Source organism: Sinohyriopsis cumingii, chromosome 5, assembly GCF_028554795.1.
Source record: "Sinohyriopsis cumingii isolate HCF-2022 chromosome 5, ASM2855479v2, whole genome shotgun sequence".
Taxonomy (NCBI): domain Eukaryota; kingdom Metazoa; phylum Mollusca; class Bivalvia; order Unionida; family Unionidae; genus Sinohyriopsis; species Sinohyriopsis cumingii.
In genome coordinates this window covers 60,212,746-60,226,398 of record NC_142965.1, presented here as the reverse complement: position 1 = coordinate 60,226,398, position 13,653 = coordinate 60,212,746, and the positions used below count along the sequence as shown (strand labels likewise).

Here is a 13,653-nt window from a genome sequence, read left to right as displayed (position 1 = left end):
GTGAGGCAGCTGTTATTACCATTTTTGTAAGTCTTTGGTGTGACTCGGCTGGGGATCGAACCCTTGACCTCCTGCATCTGAGGCGGAAGCTCTGACCACTAGGCCACCAGAACGGTCAACAAAAAACAGAATAATACTCTGGCATATGCATTCGTATTAACAAGATTGAGATCCCACATTGTGTTGCAGTCTGTAATAACAATGGCGGTACTAATCAGGTACATATGAAACAGATTAGTGGATTATACACAGATATAGTAAAACCTTTTTGTCCACCTCCAGTAAAGAATTAACTAGTAAATCCAAATATGGTCTCCAGGTTATACTCAGCTGGAATGATTGTGTTAAAGAACTACCTGACTTTGCACAAAATGCTTACCTTATGTGGCATGGTAATGGTAAACCTTGTCATGGTCAAACCAAATCCACCAAACAAGAGCACAATTTAAGTATGCTCTTAGATTATGTAAATAGGAAGAGGTAAAACAGAGCAGACTCACTAGTCCAGAAATTTAAAAATAAAGACCAACATGAATTCTGGAAGCAGTTTAAACAAAATACTATGACAGCTTCCAATGGACTACCAGTTTGCATTGATAGGAACAATGGTCATAATAATAAGCAACATGTGGAAAAATCATTTTGAAGACTTACTCAATAGTGTTAAAAATGAATCAAGTATGAAGTGTGTTCTTTCGTATTGAAGTAATCACACTGAGATTTTTATATGTAGAATTTTTTTAATTTTCAGATACTAGATTTAATTACCTTTTGTTGATTTTATTTAATTGTATGTTCATACATAACTTTGTTCCAGATGGTTTCACATAGTTTACAGTTATACTGCTACTGACAAAATTGGTAACCTGGCAGACAAAATAACTATAGTCTATAGCTCTTACAACATTTATTTAAAAAATATTTGAATGCATCATACTTCAAAGCTATGAAGTCTTAATCTCCAATAATTAGTTTGGTTTCAAAAAGCAACATTCAACAGATTAATGCCTCTATGCCTTTAAGCAATCTGTCAGCTATTATGTAGAACAGCAGCACAATGTTTGCGTGTTTTAGACATTAGTAAAACATCTGATGGGATCAGTCATTGAACACTTTATAAAACATTGCTTTTCTACATAGTTCATCATATAGTATACTTGTAAATCAAACAGTTGTACTATGTGCGCTGGGGAAGTGTAATATCCAGCGCCTTCCATGTAACCAATTGGATGAGGCAGGGAGGAGTTCTGTCCCTTTTGTTATTTAATCCATACCAAGACGAATTAAATCGTAAGCTGGGTCAGTGTCACGTGGAGTTACATCTGCTACCAAGCATGTAGTTTATGAACAATTTTAGTTTTGCTGATGTGTCATTGATAAGTCCTTCAATTTTAGGGTTACGGATATTATTCAAGATATGTAAATAATATGCATTAGAGAATGATATCATCTATAATACACAAAAATCAGTATGCATGGTCTTTCAGTCAACTTCTTGCAATCACCATCACCTGAACATCTTAATGGCCATGCTCTTATGTATATCAACAGTTATACATATTTTGGTCATATTTTAAAATCCAATCAGTCAGATGATGAGACATTAGATTTTTGTGTATTCAAACAAACATGCTTATACGTAAATTTAAGAATTGTTCATGGAATTTCACAATTAGATTATTCAGATCTGTTACTGCACAACGTATCGTCCTTCTCTGTAGACAAACTTTAGTGACTATTTGAAAGGAACACTAGATTGGTTATAATAATAGTCTTTGTATTCTATCTTGCCTTCCAAGATAGAACAGTGCCTCCACCATGTTTGTAAATTATTATGTATTCAGTTTTGATGAAGTAATGAGAAAGTATGTGTTCTCAGTGATGACAATTGCTTTAAATGATCACTCCTTGGCTCTCCACACTACATTGTTCTCTAGACTAAACGAACTGGGACTACATTCATCATTACCTAAATGTAAACAGAACTGAAAAAAGAAACGTTATTTCAAAGCTGACCGGCGTAGAACAGGAAGAAGAATTCCAGTTATCTCTCTTACTTTGGCTCTACAATTTTAAAAAAATTTGACCATTAATTTAGATAACCTAATTCAAATCCCTATTAATTCATCAACCTTTGTGTCAACTATCCAAGAAATACCTCTGCACATTGCGTCATTCAATGCCCAGTCAGTAGGACCACCAGAAAAGTGCACAGAAATAGTTAATTTTATCAACAACCAGAATATTGACATATTTTTCCTGACAGAAACATGGCTAAAAACATCAGGCGATGAGCCCAAATGTGCGGATCTAACACCCACTGGTTACTCCATCAAGTCATTCCCCCGTAATTCTCGTAGAGTTTGAATTTCTGTCATCACAAAGAACTCCATGATAAAACGTCTTAACCACACCACAACATTCAGTTTTGACCACACATCGTTTGAACTAGTCCAAACCACACTCACAATGGAGCAAAGGTTAGTCCATTTTTTCTGCCTATACCGCCCTTCTCCTAGTAGAAAAAACAAGCTGGCTGACTCTCGTTTTGGAGCAGTTTCCAAATCTCCTCGACTATGGAAATTCAAAACTCATAGATTCCATTAATGTTTTCAGCCTCAAACAGTCAGTTAACCAACCCACCCATAAACATCCCATAAACATGGCCACATTTTAGACTAGATTCTTCATCAGACAACCTCTGCATTATATGCCATCTTGACGTATCAGTCCCTAACCCTCCACCATTATCTGCTACTATAAAGAGAAACCTCAGTATGATAAATAGAACCAAACTAATGCATGACATCCAAGCTAACCTAACAACTTTCTTACCTCCTACTGCAGAACAATTTGATAACTGCCTGTGTTCATTGCTTGCCAAACATGCCCCAGCTACCAAGTGCAGAGTATCAATTCAGAAGTGTTCTCCATGGTATAGCAGTGTTAGGGACCAGCTTCGCACTGCTAAAAGAGACCGTCATAAAGCTGAGAGGCTCTGGCTTTCCACCAGACTCACTATTCATAAGCAAATCTATGAAGCCGCTAAGAAGAATGTCACAAATATAGTCCATGCAGCGAAATCAGCCCACTACACTACTAAGATCATGGAAGGTTCCAGCTGCAAAGAGCTCTTTGAGATTGCTAATAAGCTAATGTCAAGGAACAAATCTACACCACTTCCAACTACCTTCTCTCCAGTTGACCATCCGGACATGTTTGCAAATTTCTTCCGTGACAAAGTACAAACCATTAGAGATAAGCTTGACACCACAATTTCATTTGACTTGTCGTCACCATACATTTGGGATACAGAATTTGAGTGGCAACCATTAGCAGCATTTGAACCTGTCTCTATGGATTTTGTACATACAATCCTGATGAAGAGTGCACCAAAGTTATGTGAACTTGATCCAATTCCAACATCACTGCTGCTTGAGTGCTTAGATCCAGTATTGCCTTCACTAACTGATGTTATTAATACCTTTCTCATCCGTGGAACTCCCATCATTTTTTAAAACTGCCATTGTAAGGCCTCAGCTGGAGAAACCAACACTAGACCATAACGATTTAAAGAACTACCGCCCAGTTTCTAATCTCCCATTCATATCAAAAATCTTAGAAAAGGTTGTTCTATCCCAGCTTGTATCATTTAAATTCAAACAGTCTTTTTAGCAATGTACAATCTGCATATTGCCCATGCCACAGTACTGAAACTACTCTTCTAAAAGTAGTTAATGACATTCTCTCTGCTTTGGATAGCAGAAAGATTACAGTCCTCACCCTCCTTGATTTCTCTGCAGCATTTAACACAATAGACCATGATATAGTACTTCACCGTCTCCAGCATGTATTTGGCATTCATGATACAGCCTTACTGTGGTTCAAGTCCTACTTGGTCAACAGGACACAAATTGTATCTGCAAATGGAATACACTCCAGCCCAGTTGATGTATGTTGTGGTGTTCCACAGGGGTCTGTTCTTGGACCTGTTCTCTTCATTCTATAAACTCAGTCGCTCTCAAGTGTTATAGATCATCATCCAGTGTCTCACCAATTGTACTCTGATGACACTCAAATATACAAATCTAGCCTCCCAACTGAAGTTGATGCTACCATCCAAGGTGCATTTCTGATGAGAAATCACGGAGGACATGTAACAAGCTGCAGATGAATGATGGATCTTAAATTTTAAACTGCCACATAACCATCAGTAATTATCTAATTAGGATCTTAAATTTTAAACTGCCACATAACCATCAGTAATTACCTAATTAGGATCTTACATCTTAAACTGTCACATAACCATCAGTAATTATCTAATTAGGATCTTAAATCTTAAGCTGCCACATAACCATCAGTAATTACCTAATTAGGATCTTACATCTTAAATTGCCACATAACCATCAGTAATTATCTAATTAGGATCTTAAATCTTAAACTGCCACATAACCATCAGTAATTATCTAATTATTATTTTAAATGGCCACTAGAGTCTACTGCTTCCAGTGATTCTTGCCTCAGCTGGCAAGGAAGTATAGACCTAGTGAAACATGTCTCTTTCAAAACAACTTTAAAATAACATTAAATATTCAGAGGTCATGTTTAGTTAGAAAGACAATCAGAAATTGTACACTTAAGAACATTCATTTCTCCTAAAACAAATTCAGAATGATACACCATCACTCATTCCATGAGGTCCAATTACTCACATTGCAGGAGGTTAAACTAAGTGTTAAACCAATAGTCATTTGCTCCTGTGCTAAAACTTATTCGAAATTATGGTCCAAATTTCAATCCACTCTAATAAACATATAGAAATATGTCTACACCACAGCAATAGCAACAACAATTACAAGCACTACAACTATTGATAATGTTAGGATCTTACAGTGCAGCAGAGATTAATAATAATAATAATAATAATATTATTATTATTATTATTATTATTATTATTATTATTATTATTATTATTATTACTGTAGTATTGTGATAAGAAATTATCAAGATGGTATCCCACATTATGAAGTTGTGAACCTAGGGTGATCTATGGTCATTTGAAAATCTATATATATATATTATTAAAGTTTTTCTGTTGGGTCATAAGTTTCAAGTCCTGGGACTTGAGCTGTCAAATCAAGAAGATTTACCTTTTCATTTCCAAATGCTTCTACCCTCTGTCTGTCTCTTGGGAAAGGTTGGAGTCATTTGATATGGTAAATACATCTGTATGCAACAGGGGAGGAGGACATGATCCATGTTTATGTAAACACTTATGCTGCATTAATGCGTGTTAAACACACCATGCTTGAAGAATATATATTCATAGAAAGAAATATTTCTTTTTTCTTACAAGCTATGTGGATAGTGTATTGTTACTTTCATTTACTGACCGCTCCGGTGGCCTAGTGGTTAGAGTGTCTGCCTCGGATGCGAGAGGTCGTGGGTTGGATCCCCAGTCGAGTCATACCAAAGACTTACAAAATGGTACTAACAGCTGCCTCACTTGGCACTCAGAATTAATAAGTTATTGTTAAGACTGGTCGGCCTGGTGTCAGGATAATGTGACTGGGTGGGACATCATGCTACATGTATGCGGCATGATACCCCAGTGCTAGACATCACTATAAGCTGTCACACTGCAGACATTGTAGCAATATGACTGAGAAATTGTTAAAGCTACTTAAAAATCCAAATCACACACACGCTTTCATTTATTCAAAATAATTTGTGTTCATATTTAAACAATCCATCTTCTCATATCAATTAGAACCCACTAACCAATACCTCTGATATCTGGAAAGTTTCTGTTAAATATTTTACCTGTATTTACCTATTGATTGTTAGAATTTTCCCATCATATTGCAGGATTCATACTGGTTTTATTGTGGACCAAAAATTGATTAGACGATCAACGAGACCATAGAAAACTACCAAAATTATTGCAAGGCAACAGAAAGGAAAAGAACTCCTTTCTTTTGAGTTAGATGCCTGAAATTAAGGGTTATATGGACACTAGATGCCTGAAAGTAAGGGTTATATGGACACTAGATGCCTGAAAGTAAGGGTTATATGGACACTAGATGCCTGAAAGTAAGGGTTATATGGACACTAGATGCCTGAAAGTAAGGGTTATATGGACACTAGATGCCTGAAAGTAAGGGTTATATGGACGCTAGATGCCGGAAAGTAAGGGTTATATGGACGCTAGATGCCTGAAAGTAAGGGTTATATGGACGCTAGATGCCTGAAAGTAAGGGTTATATGGACGCTAGATGCCTGAAAGTAAGGGTTATATGGACGCTAGATGCCTGAAAGTAAGGGTTATATGGACGCTAGATGCCTGAAAGTAAGGGTTATATGGACACTGGATGCCTAAAAGTAAGGGTTATATGGACGCTAGATGCCTGAAAGTAAGGGTTATATGGACGCTAGATGCCTGAAAGTAAGGGTTATATGGACGCTAGATGCCTGAAAGTAAGGGTTATATGGACGCTAGATGCCTGAAAGTAAGGGTTATATGGACACTAGATGCCTGAAAGTAAGGGTAATATGGACACTAGATGCCTGAAAGTAAGGGTTATATGGACACTAGATGCCTGAAAGTAAGGGTTATATGGACACTGGATGCCTAAAAGTAAGGGTTATATGGACACTGGATGCCTAAAAGTAAGGGTTATATGGACACTGGATGCCTGAAAGTAAGGGTTATATGGACACTAGATGCCTGAAAGTAAGGGTTATATGGACACTAGATGCCTGAAAGTAAGGGTTATATGGACACTAGATGCCTGAAAGTAAGGGTTATATGGACACTAGATGCCTGAAAGTAAGGGTTATATGGACACTAGATGCCTGAAAGTAAGGGTTATATGGACACTAGATGCCTGAAAGTAAGGGTTATATGGACACTAGATGCCTGAAAGTAAGGGTTATATGGACACTAGATGCCTGAAAGTAAGGGTTATATGGACACTAGATGCCTGAAAGTAAGGGTTATATGGACACTAGATGCCTGAAAGTAAGGGTTATATGGACACTAGATGCCTGAAAGTAAGGGTTATATGGACACACAGATTTGATGCTGCATCAGCAGAGATTCATAAAATATTAGAAATGAGTTATGTCAAAAATGTCAATATTTTTGGGTCAACTATGATAAATCAATACAAATCATTTGACCCGACAAGTCTATACAAGTGTATAGCAAATGAATATTATGCATCCCATCCCCAAATTCACAAATGCGCTTGTCATGTACTTTTTTTATAAATCAAAGTGATACTTATGGTATGAATGCAGTCTTTAACTCAACATTGTGTTTTAAAAAGGTTTGTACAGTTCAAAACAGTTGCCATTTAGGCCACATTCGAGTTCAATGGAAACAATAGGACACCTTCTCCAATCAATGAATTTAGTTACCCAAAAAGATGTGGTTGTGCAAAATACTAAAAATTGATCTAGTGAAGAAAACAATTTCACATTATTCATTTTTATGTACACTTTTTGACTTTTTGTACCTATCTTTTTTGGACGAACATCTTGTTTGCATGTTTAAGCATAAACCAAATGAGGTAGAGCAATTAAAATTTCATAGGACTGTTTGGACTCAATTTTCATACAAGTCCGTGTGGTATTTTACATTTCAGCAGTGTTTGTTTTGTTAATACTTAGCTATGAATAAAGAATATTTTTTGTTTACAGGGTGGAAAGGATAGAATTCCTGGATGAGAAGGAGTTACTGGATCAGCTATTTCGCCACTACTGTATATCTTGGGCATACAAAGATCCCAATAAGATGGGCCTGTCGCAAATTTCTTTTTGAAGAGGATTGCCTGCCATATGTTTGCCTGTGATTTGTTGTATTAACTAAACAACTTTGTTAGCAACTATAAGTGGAGTGATTAATGTACATATATTTTAAAATATGCTTTAAATATGTAAAACAGTTTTTCTTCTGTTAAGATTTTATTTGACTGTTGTGATGGTATTATTAAAAGTTGCAATTTGAAAAACAACTTACATGATCAAACTGCCTTTAGAATAGTGGCATTGTAAGGAAAGAACAGTTGGAATGTGAAACATATTTAGTACAGTAATTTCAGTTTTGTCCAGCTTACCCTGTTAAACCTGCCTTGATGGAAGTTCAACATTGTGATCACTTTTGCCTCCATGTCTGTATCCATCCACACCCTTAATTAACCTTGATACTAAATGTTTTGGTACTTCTGAATCATCATTGTGGTTGTTCTCTCCAGTAGTTAGCCACAGACTCCACACCTTTAACCTTGGTAGTAAACTGTATTTAAGAAACTAATCACATTAGCGATGTTACTTGGTATGTGGATACAACTTTTTCTGTACAACACCAATTTACAAAAACCTCAGGAGTTGAGAAGCTGGTAAGTTTCTTCAAAGGATTGTTGGATTTCAGACAGATTCCATCTGGCCTGGGTGGCTATTGAACCTGTATTTCTTGAAAATTATGAGTCTGACGTTCCATCAACTGTTTTTCCTTGGTTCCAGGCACAGATGGGTTTGGTGTATTTTGTGAAGGCAGTTCCAAATTTGTAACCTCTCCAATTGACTGTATGATATATTGCAAAACCTACCTGCTGTAGTGTCTATACAGTAAAGCCTTTGCAGCTACTGTTGTCGAGGTCAATGAAGTAAAGCCTTTAGAGTTATTGCTGTCAGTGTCAATACAGTAAAGCCTTTGGAGTTATTGCTGTCAATGTCAATACAGTAAAGCATATTGCATTATTGCTGTCAATGTTGATACATTAAAGCTTTTTGAGCTACTGCTGTCTATGTCAGTACAGTCAAGCATTTGGAGTTATTGCTGTAGAGGTCGATACAGTAAAGTCTTTTGAGTTATTGCTGTTAAGGTCAATACAGTCAAGCCTTTGTTGATATTGCAGTAGAGGTCAGTACTTTAAAGCCTTTGAAATTATTGCTGTCAAGGTGAATACGACAAAACCTTAGAGTTCTTGCTGTTGAGGTCTGATCACTTAAAAATTTGTAGTTATTGCTATGGAGGTAAATACAGTATAGCTGTAGCAGTTAATGCTACCAAGGTCAGTAACCCTTTTGCAGATATTGCTATTAAGGTCAATACAGTAACCCTTTTGCAGTGACTGCTTTCAAGGTCAATACAGTAATCCTTTTGCAGATATTACTGTCAAGGTCAATACAGTAATCCTTTTGCAGATATTACTGTCAAGGTCAATACAGTAATCCTTTTGCAGATATTACTGTCAAGGTCAATACAGCAACCCTTTTTCAAATACTGCTGTCAAGGTCAGTACTGTTACCCTTTTGCAGATATTGCTGTTGAGGTTATTGTAACAAAACCTTTCCAGATATTGCTTTCACGGTCAATGCAGTATAACTTTTAGAGATACTGTTATTTTGCCAGTCTGTGACATATTGTGCTTTCTTATACTCTATGTTTTACCCTTGTTGTAAGTTTAGCTGTTATTTTGTAGTTATGTGTAAGCAAGTGCAATATTGATTATTAATGTTGTTAACCTTTCCCCAGGTCTCTGAATGAATAGACTACAATGAGAGATGGAGAGAGAGTGAGAGAGAAAGTTAAATTTTCAGATTAGATTGGCAGATATAATGAAGTACAATGCATTGAAAATAAAGCGAATTGATTGTGGTATTCAATATATAAAAAATCAAAGAAAGTATCATGCATATAAAAAAACAAGAAGACAGAACAAAATGATGGGAAAAACTAACCTACTCGAACATTACTCTACAAATGAAATATAGAAAGTATGCAATTTAAATTCTGTAAACATGTCTCATTGTAGCACAAGCTGAAAATAAATCACTGCAATATGTCCTTGTAAATTTGAATTTGACTGATAAAAGGAACTTTGCATTTTTTAAGCAGTCTTCTTTCAACAATCAGGAATTCTGGTTTAATATCAAGTGCACATTGTTGCCACAATTTACGTAGGAATTATACTTCTTCACATCTTTTGAATATGTACAGTTATAAATACCCTAGCTACACTGCTGTTAGTGGAAATACAGTACAGTTTTTCCTCAGCAACAAAAAGTTGTCTCTAAGCATTCTTGATTTTGTCACAGTGTTCCAGTTCTTCTTTAAATGTTTTGTTTATTTTGTGAAAGTTCCAGTGAATTTTTCAAAATATCAATGACTTCAGCAAGATTTATAACTACATCTTCACTTTCCACTTTTCAAACTTGTTACAAAAAGATGTCTTTGTGCTTGGGAAACAATTAAATCCTTACCAATATGCATGTACAGATTATGACATTAATGAGCTTGGAAAACAATTAAATCCTTACCAACATGCATGTACAGATTATGACATTAATGAGCTTGGAAAGCAATTAAATAAGTAACAAAGCTTTATGCAGTTTGGTCACCTGACCAAATACCTCTATGGTATGTCATGCATCATGCTGTGTACATCAACACATTCAAAACTGCCTAGTCAGTTTTAATCCATATGGATATTTCATAAGTTATGCATTTGGTGGATTTCATGGCAACTAGTTGGAAATATGGTTCTAAATTGCATCTATGGGTGAGTACCCCCACATTAAAAGTGCATTTTCTTGCTCCTAGATATGTTTTACTAGAACAGCCCTAAGCTAGTATTTTGACCAAGCTTTGCAGGAATGTTACCAGGACAAATTCTAATAAAAATGAGGGGAGGGTGCTGTGGCCTACCTGACAGCATTATGGAAAATGAATTTCGTCCATCTCCAGTACTACCTAGCTGATCTTTGTTTGGATATCTTCAGTCATATTTGTGTTTGTAGTGTCTTCAAAAGCAGCTTTGTGCCTCAGAGCAAACAGGTGGAATGTATACTTTTGATTTATTATCCACATATATTTAAGCCAGTTTTAATCAAATTTTTGCAGCAGTGTGCCTCTGCATATATTTTTCAAAGATGTGTAGCAGCTTAACTTATAGCAGTGTGGCTTCTATAGCCACCACATGCAAAATATATTTCTGACATCCCCACAGTGAGCATGGGGCAAACGAGCAGCACAAAAAAGGATGGTGCCTTCTATCAAGATTTTACAATATTTTGCCTTGTTTGTACCTGTTTCATGTGTTTCAGAATTTCTTCTTCAAATATCTTACCTGATCATAATAATTGAGGAAAACCTCTACTACCTCTTAAATCTGTCACTTCCAGGCAAACACAATTTAGGTAAACATAACTGTTTCTGTCCAACCATAGCAGAAATTATACAGCAATAATATACAGGTTTCTGGATCACACACCAGACATGCACATAATTAAATACCACTATAAAAATGTGAGGGAACGCATTAGTGATATCTACCAAAAGTGCTTAAATGAGTGAAGATGGCAAAGTGATGATGCTAAAAAGTCAGAACTTTGTCATCAAAGGAAGAAAGAAAAGTTTTATGTTGTTGTTGTTGATATGGGGTCTAGCGCCATTTTTCAGCACACGATAGGCTATACATGGCGGCCAGTATTAATGGTGGAGGAAGAACCCGGAAAACCTCCGGAAAGAACCACCAACCCATGAAAAGCTACTGGAAAGCTTTCTCGCATACCCACATTGGCTGAATCTGAGACTCAAACCAGCGCAGACAGAGGTGAGATGGCAATGATCCGTAACGAGAGCACTTCAGACCACTCGGCCACTCGGGGCCCCAAGAAAAGTTTTAAATTACTGATAGAGTATAGTTCCCTTCAAATGATTCTTATTTATGGTTGAGAACTTCTCAAATAACTGAGGCCTCTTTGTAAAAGCAGAAGTAGTAACTGAAGCATTTATAGGATTTGACACCAGTTACATATCAAAGGGAGATCACTCCATATAACTGCCACCTAAGTAGGCAGATAACTTAGCTTTTGGCTGAAAAGTTCAGTCTGAGAGGGCAGGATTTGCAAGGTGGTGGTAGTTTTCTTAAAGTATTATGATCGGATGAGTAGCATTCAAGAAACATTTATCTGGAACAAAATTGGTTTCATATTGCCATGAAGGTTTGATTTAAACCTCCATCATCAGAAGAGTCATTTGTTGTAAATAGTTAATATACTTATATGTGTCACTACTAAATTTTATTTGCAACTTAACAATTCAAATCCCAGTGGATTAAAATGCAGAATAATTTCAGAATTTGTATTGTATCATCGTTGTTACATCCAATATCCATTATCATAGTGCCATCCTTTCACATATTTTTTGGCTTAGACGGATATCTCCAAACTTGTGGCTTACTGTGTGCTCTCTTTTAAAATAGTTTGTGTTTCTGATTAAAGGCATATCTTATATTTAGCTCTGTTGAAAAAGTGATGCTGGGTAATGAGTAAAAACTAAAATTCTAAGAGGAAACTATTAGATTCAGAGTGGTTACCTCCCTTGATATAGTTTGCCATCTATTGGGTACTTAATACATCGTTTCACTACTAAATGCTAATAAATGGTAATTACTTAGATATTTTCCTTCAGTTTTCATTTTTTTAAACAGTTATCTGATGAGAGAAAAATAGAAGAAATTTCTTAACATTTATTTCAGATTATATGATTAGATAGAAATATTGGTATTTGCTAATGAATATAAAACTGAACAGTTATCAAAATTTATGTTACTCATTTTCCTCCTGTTTAATGTGCCATATTGTCATAACCCTCCAAGTCATCAGTGTTCTCACTATTTCGATTTTGATAGTTTTGTCTATTGTTTTATCTTCATTGTTAGAACTAAATGTTTTCAAGGCTTTTAATTGCTGTCTCTAAATAAAGTTGTTTTTCTGTTTTTATTAATTCATTCATTCACTTTATATTGCTCCAGATAAAGAAGTCATTCGGATTATACTTATGCACACAGAAATCCAGTAGTCATTGTTTTGTGTAGGAACATTTTTGTGACAAAAGATAACAAGCTTCTTCTGTTTAGATAAAGATAATTTTATTGAAATTAAAACATTTCTTGGATGCTTGTGATAATGATCATTTTTCAACAAACATTTAAAAGAAAGTATCCATATTTAAGAGTTTTAACAAAAAACTGGAAACCTCACTTTAGGAATAGTGTTGATCATACTTTACAAAAATTGTGGACAGATGTAGATATTTATGATGGTTTGATTGATTCACACATTGACTCCCATTGGTTGATATGACACCAGCATAAGCTAGTAAGGTGAACACCAAAAACAAACAGAATGAATCACTTTATAGGATTAAATTAATTACAGTGTGCATGAAAAGTCAAACTATAGACTAAGGGTAAAGAAGAGAACTGAGTAATGTTTTAATAGACATTTCAGTTGAAATTGTAAATTCAAGCAGACTGTTACTGGTGATCTACTTATATTGAAGCTAAAGGGTTATATCCAAGCTAAAGGTATTGATGTGAATGATATTATTGATACTCTATTTTATGTGCATGCACTAGCCTTCTATATAAATGTATCGGTATACAACAATACCAATAAGAGCACAAAAATATAACCCTACTAACCGCACCTAAAATTAATAGAGCAAAATAATAAAAAAGTGAATTATGTAGAGAAGATTGGTGAAGAAAGAAAAAACACCTGTGAATTGTCTGAAAATCACCCATACAATTTATAATGGAAAGAATGAATTTTTTTTTAGAAAAAGAAGAAAGAAAAGAT

The 13,653-nt window shown here is 35.5% G+C and overlaps 1 protein-coding gene across 2 annotated transcripts in view; it reads left to right on the top strand.

Annotated features, from left to right (window-relative positions):
• Positions 1-12,788, top strand: part of LOC149799262 (leucine carboxyl methyltransferase 1-like) — a 36,277-nt gene extending 23,489 nt beyond the window's left edge. The window contains exons 6-7 of one of the 2 annotated variants that reach the window (XR_016421126.1): positions 7,705-9,186; positions 9,263-12,788. Coding sequence is in view for 1 of the 2 variants with exons in the window: in XM_089958568.1 (XP_089814694.1) it covers positions 7,705-7,825 (121 nt within the window). In the remaining variant the exon portion in view is untranslated. Of the gene's footprint in view, positions 1-7,704 lie in introns of both variants that reach the window. The other variant, XM_089958568.1, reaches the window with a different exon arrangement.
• Positions 12,789-13,653: the final 865 nt, after the last annotated feature.